This window comes from Pygocentrus nattereri, chromosome 4 (genome assembly GCF_015220715.1).
Source record: "Pygocentrus nattereri isolate fPygNat1 chromosome 4, fPygNat1.pri, whole genome shotgun sequence".
Taxonomy (NCBI): domain Eukaryota; kingdom Metazoa; phylum Chordata; class Actinopteri; order Characiformes; family Serrasalmidae; genus Pygocentrus; species Pygocentrus nattereri.
Genome location: NC_051214.1, coordinates 10,082,660 through 10,110,221, shown reverse-complemented (window position 1 = coordinate 10,110,221; position 27,562 = coordinate 10,082,660). Strand labels below are relative to the sequence as shown.

The window sequence follows — 27,562 nt, the reverse complement described above, 5'->3', positions numbered from 1 at the left end:
ATCAAACAAATCACAAAGCAAGGCTCCTTGATTTTGGGTGAAACTGTGTGTGTGTGTGTGTGTGTGTGTGTTGGGGGGTAGGGGTTGGATTGTTCGCTAACTGTTTAAATGATATATTCTCAAAATAATAAATCTCAAAATAATAACTCATAACCAATCATAATCAGTCAAAATCTCAGGATAATAATGCATTGTTTTGACATAATCAATCCAAATCTTAAAATAGTAACTCGTTATTTTGATATAATCAGTCAAAACCTCACACGAATAACTAATTGTTTGACATAATGAGTCAGAATTTTATCTAAGCCATTATTCCATCAGAATCTTTTAAAATCTTTATAATTATATAATTATAAAATTAGTTTTATAATATATAATTATATATATTATATAATTAGTAACAATTTCCACATAATCAGTCAAAATCCCAAGATAATTACAAATAGTTTTTGACATTACAAGTAAAAATTTCAAAATAAGCTATTATTTCGATATAATTAGTCAAAATCTCTTTATAATAAGTCAATATTTCACCATGCAGTTATAGTTTAGAAATAATAAGCCATTGTTTTGACATCCCCGCGACCCTGAGGGAGAAGCGGCTTAGAAAATGTGTGTGTGTGTGTGTTTTGACATCAATCACAGAATAAAATGGCAGATGCTCTTATCCAAAGCAATTGTAGCGTTAGGAGTCTTGCCAAAGGACTCTTACTTAGTGTGGTGTGTTTGCAACTTTAGCTGCTCTTTGGCAGTCTTGCATACTAGACTATACCAACTGACTCTCAAGCGTTGTAGCACAAAGCACTAAAATATGAACTGTAAAGGGACTGCAAAACACCAGAGCCAAGCTATACCACTAGAGGTCAGCACTGTGACTTGAATTGCAAAGAAAGAATCAATTATAGGCCTAATTTCATCTTGGCAGGGTGTTATTACGGTCGATTCCTGTCACGGATAAAGAGCATTGTGTAGAGCACTTATTTTCTCTGTACAGACAGTAATTAAGGCCAAAGACCTGTGTTTTAGTCCTGCTGCCTTTTTCAGTTCAGTGCTTTTTAATAAGCGTTTTACAAAATGTGACAAAGACCAAGCTTACAGTTCACTCTTTCTTCTCCTTTTCTTGGCAGAAATGTGTTCAGTAATGTCCCAAACATTCCCATTTCTTTAAAATGACACTTTCAATCCACATCAGTTTCAGAGGAAGAAACTAGTCAGTCTAGTGTTAATGCTGCATCTTAGCTAAAGGATCAAACTCATGGTGACGCCTCAGATAGCAGTGAACTAAGAAATCCTGTTATTTTGGGAATGTTTTTCATCAAAGTTTGATCTCGTACTTCTTTGAGCTCATAAATTTAGCTAAGTAGACTAACTTTCAAGTCAAATGTATCTGATACAGCTGCCAATCACTATTAGTGCAGATATTTGGAGTAAATCCAGCCAAATCAACAGACAAGGTAGATATGAATGGCATGAATGTAAAATGATAATCATCCATGTGGTGTGTGGATGGAAGATATATAGATCTCAGTAAATTACATAGATCTCATTTTCAATGAGAAAACACAAAAATGTGCAGTGCAGAGCTGTGCTGGGTTTGAGCTGCACTATCAGGGAATTACCACTAGAGGTCAGCATCACGGCTTGCGTGACAGGCTTGTCTTTGTAGGTCGTAGATCTTTTATAACAGTCCATTGTAATGATAATCAAAGGACATATTCAGAGTTTGGGTGTCAACCTGAGTCTCACGGTGCAGGATGTCTGGCTTAGACTCCAGAACCTTATGATGATGGATCACTCTCTACCAAGATCTGCTGCCATGGCAACTTATGATTTATCCTAACATGCTCTGGGGCAGGTTAATTTTGGGATTACAGATTGGGAACAGCTTTTGATCCAGTCTAGGCCAAGATTCCAGCGGCGGTGGACCCTATACTCTTTTCTCAAGGTCACAAAGTATTACAAAATCCCACATATGCCCCCATACATGACATGCTGGTCCTGCTGGCTAGTAAACACAACTATGGCAAGTGAACCAAAAACCTATCCAAAACACTCAAATGCCTTTCAGCACTAACAGCATTGCTACTGGTCAACACTAAACAGAGTGACATAAAGAAATAACCCTCTAACACCACTCAAACCGAAATCTCTTCATGCTTTATGGTCTATTGGCAAATTAGGTGTACAGCAGCACCCCCAGCACTACACTACTGAGCTGCTTTCTGCCATTATGATCGCAGGATCTTCTTCAAATCGCTCAGCTGCTGACTGGTAAGCCGTCCTGCGCCTCTCCGTGTTCCATGCGACTGGTTATTCATCATGGATTAACGTTAGCTTGACTAAACCTGAGCTGACATTCACTTTATTTGGCTTTGTGAAGCTAAAACCTAGTCAGGAAGTCCTGTCAGTTTGGAAGAACTCACATTTCTATTTTATTTTCATTCATCAATGTTTCTTCACCACAGTACCTGTTATACATCATACAACCATTGAGAATCCCTGTGGTGTTAACTGATCCTGACTGCTAGCCTAGCCACTGAAGTATAGGCTAATAAAAACAAATGACCTAGCATGAGGCTAACACCTCAACTGTCAACGTTTGTAAAGAAAACAGTAATTCTGTCTTTAATGAACACTGACTCCAGTTTTTTTATCCTTTCAACCAGAGAAAAAAGCCAGACTGAGGTAAATCATCTAGACAGCTGTGGTAGCTACATTGCTAACTTTGGCTTTTAGCTTGTTGCCCTCCTTATCTCAGTCATTCCTGTTTTTCTTCATTCTCTCCACTAATGATGATTTGAAAACAGTTATTACTCTCAGTATGTGGCGTGAAATGAGTCCTAGCAGCAATGCTATCAGAGCTGGTGCTAAATGGACAGGCTAATTTTAATTTTTTTCATGTCATGTTTTTATACCCGGGTGGCACGGTGGCGTGGTGGGTAGCGCTGTCACCTCGCAGCGAGGAGAGCCTGGGTTCGATTCCCCAGTCGGGCGACTGGGGTCCTCTCTGTATGGAGTTTGCATGTTCTCCCTGCGTCGGTTTCCTCCCACAGTTCAAAGACATGCAGCCAGGCCAATTGGACATGCTACATTGCCCCTGGGTGTGAATGACTGTCTGACTTCTCTGCGATGGACTGGTGACCTGTCCAGGGTGTATCCTGCCTTCCGCCCGATGACTAGGCCCCAGCACCCCCCTGCGATAACACAACATTTTAGACATCAAGCAATGTATTCCTAACTGTTTTCAGTGATAACTTTCTGTCAGGGAGCTTATAGCAGCATTAAACTCCAGACGTCTGGTTCCCATCATCACCACCGTGAAAAATTCTGACTTGGCAAGGTCCTCTACAATTAAGCATTTGACATGAAACCACTCTGAATGACTTTGAGTACATCTTGACTGTTCAATTATTCAAAAATTAGGAAACATTGGTGGAATTTCCATTCAAATTTCACATCCTCTTTGGTCTATAATCCAATGTGAACTAATTCCATTCAGCCTAAATAAATACTTTGAATGAATGATTCTTTTAATCAATATGTTTTTTATAAGTCGAGAAAAATAGTTAATTTACTTTTTTCCCCACAAACAGTCCTTTTTTAAGTATATCTGATGAGCCACTTTTTACAGTGTAGCCAGATATTTTGGGTTTTGGGGTGGAAAGCAAAACTCACAGACACAGATAAATAATTGTATTCACCGTAAATGTTTTATGATAAACTTATATACACTATTAATGTGGAAACATGTTTGAACATGTCATAGGTTTTATATGGCTACCTATATGCACAAATGCATTACTAAAAATACTTTAAAAAGAATTACAATGTTGAACTATATTCATATATTCAAGCTTGAAAACATTTAGTAGTAGATTGCTGACTCCTCAAGGCATCAGATGCCACATCTATCTGCCTTGTTTCCTCTACAAGCTAACATTAAAAAATCAGAAAAAAAAACCCTCCCACCTTCAAGATGCATCACCAGACGGGGGCTTTCCGAGTCTTCCATCCATTTTCTAAGCCGCTTCTCCCTCAGGGTCGTGCTGGAGCCTATCCCAGCAGTCATCGGGCGGAAGGCAGGATACACCCTGGACAGGTCACCAGTCCATTGCAGGGCAGACAGACAGTCACACCTAGGGGGAATGTAGCATGTCCAACTGGTCTGACTGCATGTCTTTGGACTGTGGGAGGAAACCCACGCAGACACAGGGAGAACGTGCAAACTCCACACACAGAGGACCCCGGCTGGGGAATCGAACCCAGGCCCCCTTGCTGTGAGGCAACAGCGCTACCCACTGCACACTCTAGAGACAAATGTGGTGTCTCTGCAGAAGGCAAGTAAGCACTCTGCTGAAAAACCCATAGAAACCATTAAGTGCTTCTGTTGGTTCCTGTTTTTGTTACATGTTCTGGCTTTTTAATGGGTTTAGATCACAATATAAAGGATCCTAACGGTTTAACAGGTGACCAACGGCTGGATCTATATGCATTTGATGGGTTTTCTAAAGGGAACTTGTGGTCTCTTTTAGGCCGGTTCCCAATAGACAGCAAAACCATTAGGGTTTAACCCTAATGGCTTCTCGTTTTTCAGCGTGACAGGGTGTCCTTTTAAACCGGACGAGCAAGGAATGTCCCTAGAACTGGGCCTGCCTTTGGTTCGCCGTATTAGGTTCATGTCCCTTTAAGAGGCGTTCCCAGTATGCTAATCTCATCGCCCAAGCCCCGCCCCGTTTCTGCGTGAGTGGTGTGTGTGTGTGAGCGCGATAGCGGCGGAGAGGCAGGGCAGGGTCCACAACACGGCAACAGGGAGCACGAGAAAGGCTGTGCGCGCGTGTTCGCGACTTGTTTTCGTGTGCTTGTTTGGCGATGAGGTAACTTCGCGCAGCCTCGTGCCGGATCCGTCGAGCTTTCCTCGTGAAGATGGTGTCGCGCTCTGCAGCCCGAGGACTCTCCCCGCCTCCGCCGCCTCGTTGCCGTTTCGTGCCTGAACTTCAGCTCGTCGCGGTGGTGGTGGTGCACGGACAGGCGCGCGGAGCCGCGGAGCTGGAGCGCGTCGAGACCGTTCACTTTTAAACTGCAGCGCGCGCGGAGTCGTGACTGGAGCGCGTGGCAGCTGACAGCAGCGGCGACCGCACAGCAACGGTAGCTCGCGCTCGCGTTTCCTCACAACTTCTACCGCCCAGACTGCGTTACAGAGTCTTTTTCTCATATATTTTTCTCTCGGAATCCAAACAGAGTCGCTTTTTAAAGGAATTCAACATTTTTTGCCATTTTTCTGCTCGGAGGAATGCCGGCGCGTGAGCGTCGTCGTTTAAAGGAACTCCACCTGGGGTAACCGGAGGAGTTATTTCTTCCTCTTCTCGTTTATTATCCTGTTCTCCGCGTTTCACCTGTTAGTTAAAGAGGATGAACTCGGAGCCCGAGGGCGTCTCTCTGTCGGTTCCGTGTCGCGAGGAGGGCTCGCGCCCGGCCGTACCAGCCGCCGGCACGTTCTGGCACGACGCTGCGGCGGCGGCGAGCAGCACAGGATGCCCCGCGGAGAGCGGACACGGGCTGCTGGCTGCGGCGGGGAAGTGCAGCTCCGCCAGCCGCCGGGCCAGCGTGTCTTACGTGCTGAACTCGGAGACGGGCGCGGAGAGCATGGCCCTGCAGTGCCTGAGGGACGCCTGCGAGGCCGTGGGCAGCACGCTGGAGATCGTGCTCTTCGGGAAGCTGGACTTCGGCGAGACGTCCGTGCTCGACCGCTTCTACAACGCAGGTACGTGCGCGGTGCTCGCGCTGCTGCCACCCCGGCTAGCGCTGCTAGCGACAAGGCTAAAAACCAGAGGCTAATGCTAGTAAAGTGAGGCGGTTAGCGTGGCGGTGAAGCGTCCTGAGCCAAAAGTTACTCACTTCAGTTGAGTACGGATTCAGGAAGATGGAAAAGCAGCGGAATTCCACAGTTAGCCAGCCAGCCAGCCACAGGTCCACTCTGTCCAGTAGGAGGGGGGATTAGGGGCATTCCTATTGGACAGTCCTCACTCACTAATGGGGTCCAGCTTTCCCCAGTTGGGATTCTGTGGGCGCATATTTAGCGTGTTTTTAAAAGTAGGTTGGTAGAAAAGTCCAGAGTTCTAGGAAACTCTGCTGTAGCGTAAAACTGCTGGTAGGAATGTGTTATTATTCCAGGGAAAATGTCAGCAAAAAGTAGCTTCCAGAAACCTGAATTCCTCGTAGAGCTGCTGTGGAACTTGTGAGTGCATCTGACACCTGTTAACATTGGAGCTGGGTTTGGTGACTTTCTTCTCTTTTAATGTTTTTGGCCTAAAATAAGGTGATAACCAAAGTCAGGTCTGTCCAATAAGATGATAGATTAGGTGCATTTCTATTGGACAGTCTTCACTTGCATTTAATATGTATTTGTGAACTTAAAAGCCAAGTAAAACAAAGAATTAAAAGTAGGCTGGTAGAAGAGCCGAAAAGCGTTGTTTTAGGGTTAGGGTTAGTTTTTGGTGGAAGTGAGTGCTACAAATATCTTGTTACTTCAGTGAAAGTGTAAGTAAAAGTAGCAACCAAAAACTTGAATCGAGTTCCTCTTAGAACTACAGTGGAATTTGCTGCTACATCCAGTACCAGGATGGAACTGAAGTTAGGTGCCGTTCATCTCTTTTAAGATATTTTTGGCTTAAAATAAAGCACTAGCCCAAGTTAAATCTGTCCTATAGGAGGACAGATTGGGTGCCTTCCTATTACAGCCCTCGCTTACACTCATTGTGATTGGTTTAGACGTCTTGCTTTGTGAAAGGTGTCCGGTTTAGAAATTTTGCTTTGTGAAACAACCACCAGTTAGGCCTGTGTACACACTTTTCAAAACCCAACTCGGTAGAGCAGCCTAAGTGTTGTTTGAGACCACTCTGTTAGACTGTTGCTACAGGTGTGGTGTTACTCCTGTGAAAGTGAAAGTGTGAAACCTCTTAGTACATCAATCACCTGTCAGCATAGGAACTTCAGTTAAGTTGCCATTTTTGTCTTTTGGCCTAAAATGAGGCACTAAACCTGAAAAGTGAGAGATGTGAGCAACATGTGCGAAAATGGAAGAGTTGTGAGTAATACACAGCTTGTATATTCATTTGCTATCGGCAGGGGTGGGGAACCTCCAGTCCTGGAGGGCCGAATTTTTGCACAGCTTGGTGATTTTCCTGCTCAAGCATGCCTGATGCAACTCATCAGTTAATACCAGATTTAGTTGGAAGGGCCAGAGCATGTAAAAGACCAAACAGTGCTGGCCCTCAATTTTCCAAATTTCCAGCAGATTATTACTCATAACTACTTACTGTTAAATCTACAAGATGTACTACAGTGTTCTTGCACTTTAAACATTATCCAAGACCTTTCAGTGAAGGCACAGTAAGTCTGGATGTAGGGTTGCATGATGTCGTCTCAGCATATTGCATTTGTCATATGACTTGAGATGAAACTTGTGAATGACACATGACTTCTTTGTTTCTTTTTTGAAAAATTAGGGCTCATGTGTCTCATACCATGCATAATTCTTCAGAATTGGCCAGAGTAACAGTCAGTGTAATAGTAATCAGACATTAGCCAACGCTGCTGCTGTACTGAGTGGTATGTGGAGTAATCAGTATGCTGACCCAGGCCCTGGAAGAGTTCAGCAAGAGCCGCATGAAGAACTTTAAGGAGTAGTTTGGTGAAATATCAACTTTACCCAACTTTCCCCCGTACCCTAGATGTAGCCAGGACATGTTTGGAGACATTTCTGCTTCTTTAGTTTAAAACTGGATCTACAAGCAGTAGGCCTAGTCAACCAGATAGTTGAAACTGCTTTAATAAAAATTTCTGTTCAAAACTGCTCTCAACCTGCTCAAACCACAACCAGGCCTTCGTTAAGGTTGCTCAGTCTTGCTGGTGTGGTTTAGAGACTGGTATGACTTACTGTGAGCTATAAAAATGAGCAAAACCTCACCACTACAGGCAGCCATTTCATACACCACCAGAGCTGGACTGATCTTGGATCAGATTCCTCCTTATTTAAGATAGTGTCCCAAGTACTGATTCTAAATCAACACTCCAACTGCTGAGGTGGTTTGTGAAGACAAACCCTGTTGTCTAAAGTGGCTGCCTGCAGTTTTGCTCATTTTCATGGCTCACAGTATGTCATAGTGTGCTCTAAATCACACCACCCAGTCTGCTGAACCTCAGTGAAGATAGGGATGCGATTTACGGAGGTTGAAAGAAGTTTTGGGGATGTATTTTTACTGAAACTGTGGGCTGTTTGGGTGACAGCTGAGTTCTAGTGTTTGTTAGCCATGTTAGCCTCGCTACTTCACTTTTTTTGAGATAAAGAATTGATTGTTCTGGGTTCCAAACATATCTCAGTCAGTCAACTACAACTTGGGGTAGTTGGAGTATTGAGTAAATTTAGATTTTTTTTTTGCCAAACCGTTCCTTTAAATGAGCCACTGAGGCTTAGTATAGGCGGCATTTAGTACAATGCAACCGAGTACAAACCTGGCGTAGCTCTCCATCCAGATGATGTGCGATGGGTTCCATGATTTTGGAAGTGTTTCAGTTAAAAAACAAAAAGCTCATCCGATCTCAATTTTTCCTACAATTATGTCTGGAGTTCCACGAAGGGTTTAGCTTCTTTCCAGCCCTCTCTCATGCCAAAATGAAGTGGAACCCCTCTCCTCCTTTTTCCACACGCTGTTCATCATTACACGTTCAATTCCTATGGATATAAAGTGTTCAGGGCTCGTTCTGAAATCACCAGTGTTGAATTACAAGCAGTGATTAGTGCAGTTGGAAGGCCAGTTTTTAGTTCTTCCCCCACAGAAGCCTTTGTATGACAATGCACCTTTTAAAACTATGCACCACTGTGCAGACTTTTCTAATTGCCCATCCTAATTTCGCACTCTAGAAACACTTGTAATCGACAGTAATGATCGCTCATTGCTTATAGTGCATGAGGGCCCAGTTCCACTCTTGCTCATTTTACCTTCTCCAGGATTTAACTGGCAATTACGCTGTTGTGGCAGTTTTATTAGAAGTTGTGGCAGTTGTATTAGAGCTGAGAAAACATTGAACAGCTCTCCATGGTAGGGCAAGTGCCTCTACAGCCTATCTTGTTATATAACTTGCAAAACAGGTTCGAAAATAGCTGAATAAATCACACGAAATGAGCGAACAACCTGTTAAAGGAAAGGGATTATGAAGATGCCACTGTGGGGCAGCCCCCCTCCCTCCCTACTTCCCACCCACTGGCACACTAAAGGTCAGAGAATGTGTGAGAAATGTCACATACTAGAATTAGAAGTGAAGTCTCAGATGTGTTGTAATTACATGAGAAGAAGGAGAAAGCCATGTGTAGGAGGTAGAGAGGTAAGGAGGGAGCAGCAGGATGGAAGACTGAGAGGGAGAGTTGATCAGAGAAGAGAAAGGAGGAAGGATGTAGTAGAGGAGTCGCCGTCAAAAGGTTTCCTCTCAGCTCTAGCCGTCAAAAGATCCAGGATGACACGCTGGAAACACTGCGTTATGACATTCGGTAGAAATGATATGACTGTGTGGTATGAGTGATATCTGGTTGGTGATGTGAACCTTTCGCCGTTATCTCCGTGGCAGCACCCACACTCGGTAACATCCCTCTGCACAGTTCTGTGTAGTGCCTAGGCCAGGATGTGCCATGTATGTGTGTGGGCATCATTGTGCCCACTAAATTTCATCGTGCCCGCTGTAAATATATATGGTCAAATGTGTACGTTACGCAACGCTTCATGATTACACGATGCTGCCAAGCTATGAGTGTGAAGACTAGGACCTCCTTCCTCTGACTCTCATAAAGCCAGCCACAATATGAAAAAAGATTGTTTCAAGTTACAAAAAGTAGGTAACCTGCCTTACAATTTTGACTTCATTGAACAGACAGTAAAAGTCTCTTACATTGATTTGACTTATTATTTGAAATTAAATTAATTCAAAGTTTTAAGGCAGCCCAGTTACTTACTTTTTTACTTACTTACTTTACTTACTTATATATATATATATATATATATATATATATATATATATATATATATATATATATATGTATATATGTATATGTATATATATATATATATATATATATATATATATATATGTATATATATATATATATATATATATATGTATTGTGTGTGTGTGTGTGTGTGTGTGTGTGTGTGTGTGTGTATATATATATGTATGTATATAAATATGTATGTATATAATGTACACACACACACACATTTTCTAAGCCGCTTCTCCCTCAGGGTTGCGGAGGGGTGCTGGAGCCTATCCCAGCAGTCATCGGGCAGAAGGCATACATATATAAAATACGCATACGTATATAGTGCACCACGTCTTTTCAAACTGCACAGCTCAACATGCTTGGAAGAGAACATCAACTGCCAGAAGTTATATTAACTAACATACTCCCACATTGACTCGCATTGTGCTGAGTGATGGCAGGAGAGGATGGACCTTTCTACACACCCGGTTATGGCTAGTTATTTTCTGTCCGACTGCCGCGATTGGATGGCTTTGGCATTGCTAGGGATCGAACTTATGATCTCCCGTTGATGGGATCAGTGATTAGATAAAAAAAAATTGCATTAAACATAATGGATACCATTCTTTGGTAGTGCAAAGTAAAAGCAATGTCATCAGGCCAGGACCAATAACTATGTTTGTATTTTGTACAGTAAATATCAGATAAGTCAGTTTTCTTGGTATTAGAATATTTTTCCTGATCTTAGACACTAGCAGTATACGCTCAGAAAAGTGCTGTGTTCAGTGACTATTTCTGAAGTGGTGTGGCAGACTACTATGAACATTGACAGAGAGGCTATTAACCCCTTAAAATCCCATATTCAGTAAATAAGATTTATTATTCAGTAACATCAGGGACTTCAGTGCAAACTAGCTGAGCTGTTTGTAGGTTATAGGAGTGTGTAATAAAACTTTGGGCCTGCAGGTGGGCCATTAAGGGGTTAAAGACAATGTCAATTATAATAATAAAAAGCTCTGCCAGACCAGGATTAGGTTGAGCCTGTGGCTTAGGCCATCATCTTGCCTTCGGGTACGTCACCTGTTTAGGTGGTGCTGTGTATCTAGATTATGCAATCATGGAAATGGAGGGTGGATCTGCTCCGGTAGCAAGTCTCTTCCATTCCATCCATTTTTGGATGGTTTATTTTTGGCTACTTCAGTAGCAGTAATGCAGAAGAGTAACTGATAAAGAACAAGAATGCACCAGCACACAAAGACACGCAAATACACTCCAGACGGCTGGCAGCTGAGTATATTTATAGGAACTACCGTTTACTGTAAAGGGAAGGATAAAGGCAGGGCTTTAATTTTGACAACGTATGTAGTGTGTGGTTGTGGGCAGACAGGTTTTCACTGTCTCTCTCCTTTCAGGTGATAATAGGGTTCCATTCTGTGCCCACTCAGATCTGTCGTCTGGTGGCACTTCTCTAAAAACTCACTTACTTAATGTGTATACACATAAAAACCCTGGCCTGGTTAATCTTAGTCCTGCCAGATCTGCACTGTCAGCAGATTTATGTCAATTACCTACACAGTTTCTAAACGTACTGTATATGTCATGTTGATAATGGGAAACTTGTAAACAAATCAGAAAAAAAACATTTTCTTCGGAGACTGTTTTGCCTTCAAACACCTCGCATGTAGGCTACATTTCCTCCATATGCATGTGTTTTAGGCCAATAATTTGTCTGAAATGGCCTTTTCTCAATTATCTTGTGGTTTTTAGAGGCTGAGTCTGAGTAAATCCCTCTAGATGGATGCATGTCATTTCAAACCAATTCAACTGATTTTGTTTTGTCTTAACAATGAATCGATCAGCTGTTTAAAGCACTTGTTTTGATTGGACTGATTCGTTGGGTTTAAAAATGAAATAGCACCAAACCAAACCTTACCCTGTTTTGTAGACATTAACCAGACAGAAACCACATTCCCAGAAAAGAGCCATTTCATTTGTTTAGTTTCTGTTCATGTTGAACTGTTCCTTCAAAACAAGTAAGTGTGACACATAAACACCAAAGTACTAGATAAATACATTTGGGCTGTTTCAAGACGGTTTAAATAAATTGCACTGAAATGACCAACATGTTCTAGATATTGTGGTACATCCTCCACAGTATTGTGTAAAAAGTACCCGGTAATTGTATGACATAAATTATTGTACCCAAATAAAGCACAAAGAGTCTTACATAGTGTAGACTTGTCTGTTATGTAAACAAAAGTGAATTTGAGCTGTAAAAGTTGTAAAATGGAAAAAAAAAATTGAATTTACCATCTTGTTACTCTTGTTACTGAATATTTATGAGAATTGACATGTCCTTTATCAGCTTAATAGCTAAAACCTATGTAAATTTTAGAGTAATTCAGTTAGACGGTCGTGGTACTTGCCTTCATTTCACCCAATAAAATGAAGCTAATGTTTAGTTTCTGCCTCACACTAACCCTTTTAATACCCTAGAACATGTTTGTCATTTGTGTGTATTTTAGTTAAACTGATTTGACACTCAACACCGTGTTACCCAACATAATTATCCAGTAATTTGAAGTTCGTACCTTACATGGTTACTACCTAGAGCTTAAGGATTGTATAAGAAAACAGTCCAATAACATTCTTTGCATTAATGTTTAGTAATGCTGTCTAAAATCATTTTGTTTGCCAAGAGATGATATAGTACTGGTTCCAACGCGTATTGACTGCATCACTGCCAATACTAAGACACTGTGTGTAGAAATATTCCTAAAGTTATGTTAGTAATTGTGAGTAGGGATTATTTGGGCTGGAAAATAAGTGCCAAATGAAAGCAATTCACTCACCATGGGAGGATGAGAGCAGTGAATATTTTCCTGCTCCTTTGCTGGCTTCTCTTCATGAGAACATTCAGAGCATTCCACGAGCCGTTGTCTGAGATTCCTGCAGCAGGACAGTGGGATGGCCAGGGCAGGTCCAGGCAAGTAAAAAAAAAAACCACAGTGTACCTCTTTGGATCTGTTCCCTTACACACTCTCGTGACTCTGCAACACAGCTGTGCTCACCATGGCAACACAATGTTGGGTGCAGTGGAACTGCGAGAGGAATGTTGGGTCATCACATGTGTATAACATGCATATTACACATGCTAATAAATATATCATCCCTGTTTTTCTGTACGTTCATATTACGTTTGATAGTAATTACATAATCACATCTGTAAGTTCTAGTTACACAGTGAGTTACATTTATCCTCATGCTAAACTCTATATAGACAGGTTTATATATATATATGTGTGTGTGTGTAGTAGTCAGAATGTGCTGCTTATATTTAAGATAAATGGAAGAGACATTTTTTGATATTGCTGTTCTATACACGAAAACCGTATGCAAATATAACCCTTATGTTTCAAAGTAAGATATCTTGGTGAAAAAAAAACATGCACTGGTTATTCACTGATCAACGTGTTTAAATGCATAAAAGAAATTGACTCCATTCACCACCCACAGGTTGAGAGTGGGTTTAACCGTCATATTTGAAGTGAGGTCAGTGTGGTCAGTGTGGGTAGTGAAGAATTTTGTGAGCGCGCTTGGTTTATTGCACAGATAGCGGACCAAATCACACACTTCTGAATAAAGTACAAGAGACCAAAAGTACAAGACCATGTCCTGTTTGTTCTAAGTCAACTATTTATCAGCTATTATCAAACCATTTGTGAGCTGACTTAGGTCTGGATAATGTTAAGGAATCTTAAACATTGCAGTGTAGAGCCCACAGAACCGAGGCGACAAAACACTGTTTTATGCCGTTATTAAGCCAGTGCTGAGCATTGTTTTTTAAATCATCAAAAATCACCGTTAAACCCCTAAAACTAATATTAGAAATAAAAAAAAATGAAAAAGCAAATGGAAAGCCCCCAGAACTGGGATTAAAACAGTCTTATCATCACAAAGCCACTGTTTGATACTGTCTGAAAAGCCAGTGTAGATCTCTCAGATCTGAGACCAGATACACTGTTAAAGCCATCAAAAAGCAAGCAGCAAGCATCAAGCGTCCAGATCTCTTACTAAACGCTGCTCTTTTAAATCAAAGTCGGTATTTAGCACCCAGAATTAAGACTAAGAAACACTTGTTTGGTACCAACAGGCAATCAGTTTGGTTTGTGTTTTCTCTTATGCTGGTTTCACTGCATGTGCGAACACAATATTCCAGTATTAATATATGATTATGCTTTGATGAAATCACATCCCAAAAAGGGATCATGATGCTGCTTTGGTTGCACAACAGTAAAAGTTATGTGAACACATTTTTCTGTTGATAGATAAAAGACCTGATAAAAAAATGACTGAATATATGAAGCTACCCTGGTGTCCTCCCAAAGCAGGTGTGTGTGTGTGTGTGTGTGTGTGTGTGTGTACATACATATGCGTATTTAGAAGAAAGTGGATCAGTGTCGCTGTTCGTTTGAAGGCGCCGTCTCAGTGCATGGTAATCTGAGTGATCTCCCAGAGGACCAACAAGAAAGTGGAAACTGCCAGGGCGGATGATGTCATCAGGAGAAGTGCGGCACCAAAGCTCATTTGAGTGTGTCTGTATTGTCCACAGTCAGTTTTGCTCACGGGGCTGAAAAAAGAAAAAGCTAACGTGGAAGACAAACTCGAAACCCCCTACAGCGAAATATGGCAAGCTGTTCCTTATCTTAGTCTAACTGAAATACCCCAAATCAAAAAAATACCGTACAAAACCTGTTCACCTTCAGGGAAGATCTGCTCTTTCACATTTGCATCAGAGAATGCCAGTCGTTGTCTTCATTGCTCAGTAGCTCAAAGGAAGAACGTCATAGAGGAAGAGAGCCAGGGAACAAGAATTGCTCAATGCAAAAGCACATAGATCCACATACACTATGACTAATGTAACAGTAAATAGAAGCAGGGATAAGGCTGGCTTTCCTGCAACTAGTTTAAGATTGCATGCAGTCTTATGTGCAATCTTAGAGGGCAGTTTGTGTGAAATCTTGAGGGATAATCGTGCATGCAACACCTTTGATTATTACTGCTGACTGTCAAACAAGGTGTGTTGTTGAAGGCTTCACGGAAAGGGATACAGTGATTCAAATTTTTAGACTTTCTCGCAACTCGGCTCAGACTAACACAGTGATTGATTTGCAATTCTACTTGACCTTGCCTGTAATTGACTGACAACTCCATTTTGTTTCTGACCTAATGGCTACATCTTTGCCTGTTGATTTTGCGATTGTTATGTGTGGTCATTAACTGTGATTCCATGCTCTCGCCGCTCACACCAGTGTGAAGTATGGTAGAGATTCAAATAATGAGTGTATTAGTATTACCTTTGGTTAGAAAACCCTCAGTCTAAAGGATATAGCCTGTGCTATATATGCTATATGCACATTATATTACAGCATCTCAGAGACTTGAAAATTGACTCAGATATGCACGTCTGAGACTTAACCTGACTCAGACTTGCACTTCAGAAACTGAAGACGTGACTTGGACTTGCACCTCTGAGAATCAACTCAGACTTGCAGAGACTTGAGGCTTGTCTGGGACCCATGCTTCACAGACTTTCAATTCAGAACCATTTTTCGTATTTTTCAGCATTTAATTTTGCTTTATGTTTGTCTTTATCTTGACTGCCATTCTTTTCAAGTGACTTTTTCTTAGTTTTTCAAAAAAATATGCAGGGGTATTTTTTTACATCTCCAAAGTTCAGTCTTAAAAGGTTGTTGCATTTTCTGCATCCCACAGTCCAAGTAATCCCACATTCAGTGATGTTGAGGTCTGGACTGAATTCAGGACCAATGGCCAACTGTGTTTGCACACAGAGGAATTAGACCTCCACATTTAACCCATCCGAGCAGTGAAACGCCCCACATTCATGCACACTAGTGCGCACACCTACCCAGAGCGGCGGGCAGCCGCCTGGATAGCATTGGGGGGTTAGGTGCCTTGCACTTCAGTCATGTCCTGTCAGTTCATGACCTTACGATCACAAACCTGGTTCCCTAACCTCTAGCCTATGACTGCCCAGACTTGAGACTTATATCACACTCATACCTCAGAGACATGAGACTTGATTAAGATTTGCGTGTCAGAGACTTGAGACTTGGGGCTTGGCTCAGATTTGCATATCAGAGGCTTGGCTTGGACTCGCATCTCACAGAATTGAGGCTTGACTTAAGCTGGGGTTACACTACACGACTTTTACCCTGATTTTAGCCCATCAGAGAATTGAGACTTGACTTAGAGTCGCAAATTAGAGATTTGACTCAGACTCTCACCTCACAGACTCGAGGCTGAACTTTGACTTGGACCTCAGAGAAAACTCATGCTTCAGAGACTTGAGACTTGCCTCGGAATCACACCTCAGAGACTTGAGACTTGTTTGGGACTCGTGCTTCAGAGACTTGTGACTTGACTTGCACCTCAGAGATTCTGGGCTTGACTCACATTTGCATATCAGACAATTGGCTTGGACTTGCATCCCAGAGAATTGAGACTTGACTTAGGCTTGCACCTCAGAACTTGAGACTGCCCTTGAGAACCTCAGAACTTGAGACTCCAGGCTTGACTTAAGCCAGGGTTACACTACACGACTTTTACCCTGATTTTAGCCCAGATTCTCAGTTGGACTGAGTCTATGCTGATTGGCACTAGTCTGCAGATTTTCAGACAGTCAGAGACCATGCATAGGAGAGAAAATTGAGCAGTAAACAAGGGACACAGATGGATCTTTTGCCTCTAAATCAAGTTTCAGATCTGTCTAATTATATATTAGACTTGACTCAAGGCATCAATCTGACTTGCATAAAGTGACTTGTGAACATTTATGCTTTACATTAAGTGAAATTTTGTTTCATGTAAGTTTGAAACAACTACAGTTGCATGAAAGTTTTATCATTTCAAGTCAGCCTAAAGGAAAAAGCACAACCATGTGCATTCACATCAAATCACACACACAAGCACTTGTGTAATTCCCAGCAGGAGTTCTCATGTGCTCTGTTGGCTGATGCCAGGCTGTTTCATTTACCCTGACTGGCCTGGGCTGGGCTTGGCATGCAGACCAGAGTGTGGGGTCAGAAGGATCTACAGCACAAGCTGTGCTGCTTTCTAGAGAGAGAGGATGTAGCACTGTACCGCTGTATGAATGTCCATATCACACTTTAATGCGCTGTGTGTCACACTGTGTCTTGAACTTTGCATGTGAATGAACACTGCAGGCGCAGCACTGTGCAAAAGTCAGAAACCACTGTTTTATTGACTTAATTTCCAGTCAGAATGGCCATTAAGTATAAGTTATGTATACTGCAGTGTCAGAAAACATTGAACAGGAAATTACACAGAAGTCCCAGCAATTAAACATAGTGTTTTTCAGTATTTAGTTTTGCTTTATGTCTATCTTTATCTTGATTGCCATTCTTTACAGGTGACTTTTTCTTAGTTTTTCCAAAAAATATGCAGGGATATTTTTTTTATATCTCAAGTTCAGTCTTAAAAGGTCATTGCATTTTTTGCATCTCACAATCCAAGTAATCCCACATTCATTGATGTTGAGGTCTGGACTCTGGGGTGGCCAGCCTGTTGTTCTGAAAACACAATGAAGCTGAAATAAAACTGACCTGATTCTAAGTGAGCATGAGAGAGTGAGGAAGAGTGAGGGAGACGGGCCAAGGAGAAAGAGTGTAGGCGAGAGAATGAGAGAGAAAAGAACCCAAGATAACAGTGAAAAAGAGCAAAAGGACTGAGAGGGAGAGAGAAAGAGGGAGATTGAGCTGTGAGTGCTTGGCAGAGGTAAGTCCAACTGAGTGCATTGGGCAGACACGGGCTTATGCTCTACTTAATGTAGCAGCTCCAGTTTCCTGAACAGCAGCTCTGCAGGTGTCTGCGTTCATGTGATCTTGCATTGCATTAACCCTGTTTCAGCGCTGCGCAGAAGGAGCAGTAGAGCCTCTGAGACTGACTTCTTCCTGGTGTAAGACAGGATGTGAAAGTGATGTAGATTAATGGTGACAAGATTTTGGCAGTGGCGCTGGCAGTTTATGTGACCGCAGTCTCTGACAGGCGGATTGATGGGCCTGCTGCTGAACAGAAGCCTTACCAGCACCTGCTTCTGTTTAAAGTCTCCAGTGGCGTAATGCAGGCAATTATCAACTGGTACACAATTCCACTTTCCTGTATAGTTCTCAGTTCTTTCCTATTTAAGAAGAGTGTAACATGCAACCAGTATGCCGTCCAGGGTGCACGCTTTAAAAGTGTGTGTGCTAGTATGAACTTGATGCTTGCTTTTCATTGACCTTGTATGTATGTCTGCAGCCATATATGCATTTTTTGAATTGCTTATAGCCAGCAATTCCAATCAATGACAGGAAATTTGCCCACTCAGACTGTTTTGGCTAGTTATCAGCCGGATATTAATGTCCACTTATTGTCTGGGTTATCAAGACACAGATAGTAGATGGAGGTAATCAGTGACCGTGTCTCCATGCCAACTTTCAATTAGCACATTTAACGCTTTTAGTAAGGTAGGACAAGGGCGAATCAAACCAATGATAGACAAAGGAAAGAGAAAGGACATAAAAATGCTAATACCGGGACCGATTTTAACCCCTTTATCTATAAAGCATAGTACCAACGCACAATGTTGGAGTAGGCTGTTGGGAGAGTCGGGGTAATTCCTGGTGGGCCAGTAGCATTCTCGGCCAACCACTGTGAGCTGATGTTTAAACTCCACACATATAAGCACAAGAACACTTAGACAAACCATAAATCCAAGTGTATGTCTGTCGTAATTTAAGGGCTAAACAAGCAGCCCAAGTTTTGCTGATTGAGTCTCACACAGTGGCAAGAGATTAGATAATGCTGAAGCTAGCTTCTTTTTCTCATTTCCCATTCCAACTTAAATGATGTAGCATTCTCCTAAGGGCGAATGGTGAGACTTAAGTGGACAAGAGCTTGGCTTGTTAAAACCAGTTACTTTCATGCTTGTTTGGAGGTCAGGTGAATGAATTGGCCATTGCAGAAAATTGTTTGCCTTAAAAATGTCTTGAGGTTATTTTACAGTATGCTTCAGGTCACTGTCCGTCTGCCCTGTGAAGCAACGTCCAGTGAGTTGAGCAGAGAGAGCCCTTTACACATCAAAAATCATCCTGCTGTTTTGTCAACAGTCCCATCCCAACAGTAAATACAAGGGAGCCAATTCTCTTGGCAGCCATTCATGCCCACACCATAACACTACCTCCACCATGCTTAACAGACTCTCTTTTAGATTGATCTTTGTCAAGTTGATGTTGTTCCAAAGCTGTAAAAACCTTTTTAGATGTTTTTTGGCAAAGTCTAATCTGATCTTTCTGTTTGTGTTTGATTGTTGAGCTTGACATGAAATGCCTGCCTCCTAGAGGGTCTTCTTGGTCTAGCAAACTGTTGCGAAAGATTTTTTTTCTTCAACAGGGAAAGAATTCTTCTGTCATCAACCACAGTTATTTTCCGTGGTCTTCCAAGCCTTCTGGTATTTCTGAGTTTACCAGTGCATTCTTTCTTTTTAAGATTGTCCCACATGTTTTTGCAATCTCTCTGATGGGTTTGTTTTGACTTTTCAGCCTAATAATGGCCTACTTGACTACAGCAACAGATTCCGATGACAAACGCCACGCTTGAAATCAACTATGTAAATACCTGTAGATAAAAGCGGGAAGTCTACGCTTAGTGCTCACTATTTTATTTAAACTACACTATATATACATTATAAAACAACAATAACTATGTGCACATCCAAATATTTATGAACCTGACTATCACTACTCCACAGACTAACAAAGCAGAACAAACCCTGGTACATTTTACCTTTAGCTTTCTGTCTGTTTAGGCTAACTTGTTACCAGCAAACAAGAAAAAAAATCACAAATAAACCACGGCCTGGTTTATTTCTTTGCCCGGGATTTGTCGAATGCAGTCACTCAGTTGAAAGTATTTCTTCTGACCTGACTGTGTGGTGTGTTATCTGCATTTTCTTTTAGGGAGCTTTCTTTTCACAAAGTTGAGTCAGTTGTAAAGAGTGTTTCAGGAGGCTTCAATTTGAAATATAGTTTGAGGAAAGTGCTAAGGAGTAAAGTTGGGTGAAAGTTTCACCATAGAAGGGGTTAACTGTACCTATTTGTGTCCACTTTGACAGTAAGCTTTAGGACAGCATAAGGCAATGAGACACATTTGTACAGTTGCAAGTACCAGGCTTTCTGAAACACATAGTAAGCAAGGATTGATAGTCTGGAAAAATACCTGGCGAAATGTGATTATCTGCACATCTTCTGGTACCACTTCCACTCTACCACTGGCTTATTCATTACTGCATAAAAGAGATGTGAGGCCGAGAGATCATATAAGCCGAATAAATAAGACATTTCAATTGCAAGGAAGAGCTTAACCGCAATGAGCACGAGGGAGGAAGAACAAGCAGTTCTGGTTAATTTGGTAATAAAGGCTGTGTTGAATTCTCGCTCATCCTGCCCCCAGGCTGTGACTCCAGTTCTAGGAACGGGCTTGGAGAAGTGCTTCTGGGGAGGGAGTGTGTGTAGCTTTCTTTTTCGTTTCCTGCCCCGTTCTGTCCTCATTGCCCCGCCAGTCCTATAAATACCGCCCCCTTCCTCTATGTATGCGGCCAGACCCCTCGCTCTCAGGGTAACTATTGTACGCCCTCTGTCTCGTCTTTGTTCCTCGGTTTTATTTATGGACCGGCCCTTTGAGGACTCGTTTCTGAGGGTCAATAATGCCCATAATTGTTTTCGCAGATGGAGCCTGACGCAGGAATCCAAATTTAGGAACCTGTGCGAGTGGGAGTTAATACCGCCAAGCTTGTCTGGCAAGTTGAATTATGCTTTGTTATCGGGACACCTGCCACAGGCAGGATTCCATTTATTTTCTATGCAGCATGAACAGGGGGAATTGAGTGTAGCCAGCTGAGTGAAACCACTCTAGAGCACGCTCGAGCCAAGTGAAGCCAAGCGTCTGTTTTTGCGCTCAAAACATAATGTGCATGAAGCACATTGTTCGGCCTTTGTTTTTTTCCAAGGGAAGGCCATGGAGAAGGCTCTTCTTAGGAGTAAAGGGACACGGATGCTGTTCTGCAGCCCATCTGCAACAGCATTGTGGTTCTTTGACTCATTTGGGACCGCAGTAGCAGAGTTTGGTGCACCTGGACCTTAAAGTGCATTGCACAATTGAAGTAGCTCCAGCCATATTGAAGCCATTCTCTGTCCGTATTTATAGGCAATAGCATTTCCTATAGTGTCAGAAACCACATTAGCAAGTCCACTTCTACTTCAGGCATGTGGTTTCTGTGATGCAGATTGATTGGGTAGAAGTTTCCATTACGTATTTGCTACAGTAGCCTTGTGACTACAGTACAAAATTAAAAAGGAAAACTTCACACACCTTGTCTTGGCTGTTAAATCACATTTGGGCTGCAGTGGAAAATATGTACATTTAGTTTTTCACTGATCTATCGCTTTAAATCTTAAATTTGGTTTGAGGTCAGCTTCCCACACTGGCCTCTGTCTGCCCATCAGTAACCCAAGCTATTCACCTGCCTATTCAGTGAGTGACATAAGACAACACACTGCTCTCTCCTGGTTCATCTTTTTCCGAAGCAGTCCTGTGTAAAGCTGGGGGTGCCCCATGTCAAAGTGTGGCCCAGGTGCCAAAGGTGGCCTTTGAGTGTCTCTAATTTTCCTCACCAGAAAGTTATCCTAAAATCTCCATTCAACCAATTAAAGAAATATAAAATAAATGTATTTTATTAAAAAAATTGCAAAAAAGTGGGCATGATCGAAACTCTTTGGAGTAGCCTCTTTCTGTAGACTCTGTAGAGGATATTCTGCCTGTGGAATGGAAATCGACTCGGTTATTTGTGCAAATGCCTCCGTTATCATTGAGCATGAGCTGCAAGTTGTAAATACATGAGTTGTTAATCATTTGTAGCCGTCTCTGAGAATCTAGGTTTTTATTTGTTTAAATTTTTTCATTGTGTCCATTTTGGCATCCATACAGAGCTTCCCTTGACAGGTCTTAAATGTGTATGACCTCATTTACACGTTGATATTGATTGGCTCTTGCCTAGGACAGTGGTGAAAATAGAGCAGCATTAAAAATTCACCGGCATGGGGACTTTTTTTAGTAGGTCCTTTTTATCATGATGCAAATTTTGCATGCTGTAGCTTTTAGTTTAATGAACCTGGGCCAATGTGAGGTAGGGAAATGCTATGTAAAATGAATAAGCATGCACAAATAAGGTGATAAGCTTGTCTGTGGCAGAGGAGAGAACACAAGTAAGATGTCAGAAATGGCCTTTTAATATAAAATTGCAACTTTTTTGTTGCCGTCGATACTTACGACTTCAGGTTAGCATTATTGATAAAGGTATCAGCGCCAGGCGAGTCCTGCTGCTGGCATGCTTCCACAGTCCATATCTGTAATGACACTGAATGTTATCTGGTACACGGGTTCATTTGCAAGTGCAGACTCACTGCGGTACTCACAGCTGAGAACAATGCAGCACAGAGCAGTCACACCTTTCACATGTGTAATTGAATGTATGCATAGCTCGACTGTGTTTAGGTACTCTGTTTTTTGTTAAAAAGCCCGAGACGTGAGCGTAAATACGATGGTGCCTGATTCTGCATCCCTGTTTTGATAGGCTTTGAGGTTTTGAGGTTTTGTTGAGGAAGTGTGATTCACCTGAGCCCCCACCCCTTGGGAGGCATTAAAAACATGAAACACAAGCACTCACACTCAACCTAATGGACGTTTGGAGAGCATATTCAGAAATACAAGGCTGCTGCTTTGATCTGTGGTTAATGGATCTGTTGGGCTGCCTCACAGGAATGCACAAGGAAGCATCAGCGTGAGAGAAAGCAAGAATATGAAAGAGACTTGGCCACAGAAACTAACACACCTCCCTGCTGTGCCTCACTTGAGTGCTTTCTGGTCTATTTGTAATACATGTAATATCTCTCTCTCTCTCTCTCTCTCTCTCTCTCTCTCTCTCTCTCTCTCTCTCTCTCTCTCTCTGTGTGTGTATAAAGAAATGGGAGTGTAGATGTGTATTCCAGGGCTGCAACGCTAAAGTTGATGAGTTGTTGCCAGCTAATGGAAAAATGCGCCATCATCTAAAAAACTAAAATGCTTTATAACAGGGTGCCCCAAATGTGCCTTGTGGGCCAAATCAAATGTGCTCATGTTTGTTTCCAGTTACGTTCTGCTACCCTGTTAAAACATTTTAGAGTGCTTTTTATTTCATGTTTGCAGAAATGTTACCCTAACCTCACCATCTTGCCTATTCAGAGAAACATATTTTCATACTACAAACCCAAAAATGTTGGCACAGTATGACTTATACTTAAGAGTATACTCTTATTATGCACATTTCAAATGTTGATATCTATGACACAGAACAGGAGCTCATTTACCACTGTGTTGCATCACCTTTCCTTTTAACAGCGCTTATTAAACGATGAGGGGCTGAAGACCCCAAATGATCCACTTTTGAAATTGAATTTTTTTTTTTTGCCACTCTTCAGTTATGGAAGTCTTTATCTGTGCAGACATTCAGGACCTTCATTAACATATTTTGCATTTCATTGTGTACCACATTTTCAATAGGAGACAGGCAGGCCAGTCAAGCACCCACACTCTCTGATTTCACAGCCTTGCTTTTGTAACACATGCAAAATATTTCCTGGCATTGCCTTGTCAAAATAAGCATGGGCATTGTTGAAAAATGCCTTCAGCAGTAATTGTGCTTTCAGAGATGTGCAAGGAACCCCCACCCCCCATACCATGACAGGCTCTGGCTTTTCAACTTTACACTGGTAACAATCTGGATGGTCCTTTTATTCTTTGGCTCAGAGAATACGTCAGTTCACAAGTCCCTAAACAGTCTGAAAAGGTTGACTTGTCAGACAGTAATATATCACTGTTGTCGGAAGAAAACAAAGTGGTATCTTTACAGGAGAAGAAAAAAACCTACTTTACTTTTAATGTAAGTCAATGGAACTAGACGTTTTTCCAAGTAATTTTGGACCGTTTCTTTTGGTCTATTCATCATGAAATTTACACACATTATAAAGGACAGTAGGCGTTTTCAAATGATGTCAAAAACTACAAAATGGCAAAATTGAGATACAAGGTTTTCTTCTGACAATAGAGTTATGTTTCCACTGTGTATCAGTCCATTTCAGATGAGCTTGAATCCAGAGAAGTTGACATCAGCTCTGGACTTTGTTCACATATGGCTTCCATTGTGTATAGTACAGTCTTAACTTGCATTTATGGAGCAATGAACAGTGTTTATTGACAAAGGTTTGTCAAAATATTCCCGAGCCCATGCAGTGATATCCATCACAGGAGCATGCTAGTTTTTAATGCAGTACCATCTGAGAGGTCAAAGGCAGGATTATGGGCATTCAGTTGTGGTTTTTGGTCCTGGTCTCTAGGCACAGTTTTCTTCAGAGTCCCTGAATCTTTTGATGGTATTATGCACTGCTGAGGGTGAAATACCTAAAATCCTTGCAGTTGTTCATTGAGGAACATTGATCTGTTGCATTATTTGCTGACACATTTTTAGCACAGTGGTGAGCCATGACCTGTGCTTGCTCATAAAGGACTTGGCCTTTCCTGCTTTTTTCATACCAAAGCATGATTGTAAGACCTGATTACGAAGTTTTTTAAACATTTCACAATGTCCCTAGTCTTTGATCCCGACCTTTTGGAAACATGTTGCAGGTATCGATTTCAGAATGAAGTTGAGAAGGTAAATATTATGTATCTTTCTACTGTTTTTGTTTAAATATGAGTCACAAATGTTTATTTACAAATCACTGCTCTGTTTTCTTTTTGCCTTTTGGGTTTGTATGTGTAACTTCTTATAATTTAACTTTAAACCTACCTACAGTGCTCTGCAAAAGTCAGGTGGCCAGTCCAGAGTACACCCACAGCTTCCATGTTAAATCAGATTTCCTTTTCTCATTGAGGGCTTCTTGACAGCTACACCTCCTTTTAGACTCAATGTTGAGTTGTCTTCTCACAGTTGAAGGATGGACAGAAATCCTGTGAATATTTTCAGATCTGAAGCGATTGTCTTTCTCAAAGGTAAAAGTGCTGTTGAGGGGTGGGTTTGGTGGTCTACCAGGTCTTGCACAGTTCACCATGTTTTGATTCACCATTAGTTGTGTTTTTTTTTCTTTTTTTTGCTAAATTTAACACATTTGGGGAATATATGGCCTATGCATATATATGGCACATTATATACTTTATTTTATTCTAAAATGTTACAGATTAGCACAAAAATGGCAATTTTTTTTGATGATGGATTTGTTCACTTACTTGTGGTCAAACTTTTGCATACGACTGTGATCTTGTAATGTTAAAGACGGCTATATGATGCAGACATAGTTCCTTATTGTTATATTATTGCTGCATATTGCAATTGTGGCATTTTGAAATATATACTAAAATGCATTAGTGAAGGGCTAATGTGAAGCAGCTAAAGACTGGCCTCGGTTAATAAGTGATTGCCATTTGTTAGAGGCCTTGATTCATCCAAATACCCCCAGAAACTCAAGACCATTTATGATTGGTTCACAGTATTATTTAGAGGCTCATTTGCATTCTGGTGCCATCAGTATGGCAAAGGCCAACATCACAATAACAATAACCAAATGCTAGATTGTGCAGCTCTAATGTATAGTAAGAGCGTGGTGCCTGATGCCTGAATATGAGTTGAGTTCAGGAGAGCCCAATTAGCATCATAAGGTGCTAGTGTGGCTGCTACAGCAGTGCAAGCTTTAATGAAGACTCTGTCTGATACAGAACAGACCTGGGGGTTGGAGATGGTCTGGATCTGGTGAATGAAAAACAGATTAAAAAACAATCAAATACTGCACTACAAGCTGTCAGCTGTACTAGAATACAGGTCAGAGAGCAATAGAGGCAGGCAGATATAGAGAGACACAGACAGAAAGATGGTGTGGTTGAAGCCTGGAAGGAAACAAGCGGAGATCATCCCAGGACATGATTTGAATGCATAGAGAAAACACATATTGCCTGTTTTGGCATTGCAGTGCTTTTCTTTGGATATTCTTTCACAAAATGTAAGGTGTGAGAAATGAATTTAAACAAGGTGTCAGTTTTGTAATGTAACTTTTCGAACTTGAGCACATGTCTATTCTGTACAGTTTATAGCTCCACTTTAGTTGGGTGCAAAAGTATGTGCACCCTTGGTCAAATTACATGCTTTTGTTCATTTTCTAAGTAAAAATAAGTGAACACATGGTTACAGATAACCCACTTTGGCACATTATAATCTACAATGACTGTTGGTTTATTTGCTAAAATTTGACATATTTCGGGAAAAACATAAAATGTGCCCTTACAAAAGGAAAAATGCAGAAAAATTCCATATTTAATTGCTGTTTTGGTTCCCAGAAGTAGATGTGCTAACTCATTTTCAATTCGAAATCATTTGACTGGGGATGTTCAAACTGTTACATTGAACTGCATGCGATGCGATTTGATAAGTGCCGTTTTGGACCCTACAATCCTGAAGTTTCCTTTAGGACAAAGAATCTAGCTGTCTAACGTTATGTTGCATTGGTAAACGGTCGTGGGGCTTCCTGGTGGGAAACATGGTCCTCCAGTAATACCGAGACCACTTGAAAGCAGTGTTACATTTGAAAAGCATTAACAAATTATGGTGTGTATAAAGATTAAGACAATCAGATGTCTGCAGTAATATGCTTTGATGGTGATGGAGGTGAAGAGTTGATGTGGAGGCATTAAGTGTGGTGCATGGAGGAGTGTGGGACTAGGCTGTTTTCATAGGCTCCGGTTCTTCTACAGTTCTCCGGGTCTTCAGATTTTGGAGTCTTCTGTTGTGCCCACTACTGTTTCTGTTAACACTGATGCCACTCATTTCTGACACTGAAAAGGTGTTTGATGTAGGTGTGATTCAGAGAGAAGAGTGTGAACATCTGTGTTTTGAAGGGTTGCGCATTGGAGATTTTACATGCTTGTCCTTTCTTATTACACCTTGCCATGTGAACACACTTCAGGGTACAATACATTGACTGAATAAAGCAAGAACAACCTGGTAAAGAGTTATTAGAGGCTTTCTTTGGAACTCCAGTCAGGCTGAATACTGTCGTTTTTGAGAAACTAGAGAAGAACAACTTTGGAGCCAGCACTGTTGCATAACAAGAACATAACCATTCCATAAACAATTAACATTGGCAAAAGTTTTACACTGTCATGAATTGACAAATATTACTAGTACCAGTAATATAAACCCAATGGTTTCAAGGTGAAGGTAGGGCTACATCAGAGATCAGATTTGAGCCCCTTTTGTTTGCAATGGTGATGGACAGGTTGACAGATGAGATCAGGCAGGAGGCTCCATGGACCATGATGTTTGCAGATGACATTGTATTCTGTGGTGAGCGTAGAGAGCACGTGGAAGAG

At 41.5% G+C, this 27,562-nt stretch overlaps 1 protein-coding gene across 1 annotated transcript in view; it reads left to right on the top strand.

The window, feature by feature from the left end:
- Nucleotides 1-4,789: 4,789 nt before the first annotated feature.
- Nucleotides 4,790-27,562, top strand: part of map3k5 (mitogen-activated protein kinase kinase kinase 5) — a 105,695-nt gene continuing 82,922 nt past the window's right edge. The window contains exon 1 of the mRNA XM_017697729.2: nucleotides 4,790-5,764. Coding sequence (XP_017553218.2) covers nucleotides 5,413-5,764 — 352 coding nt within the window. The 5' untranslated portion in view covers nucleotides 4,790-5,412. The remainder of the gene's footprint in view (nucleotides 5,765-27,562) is intronic.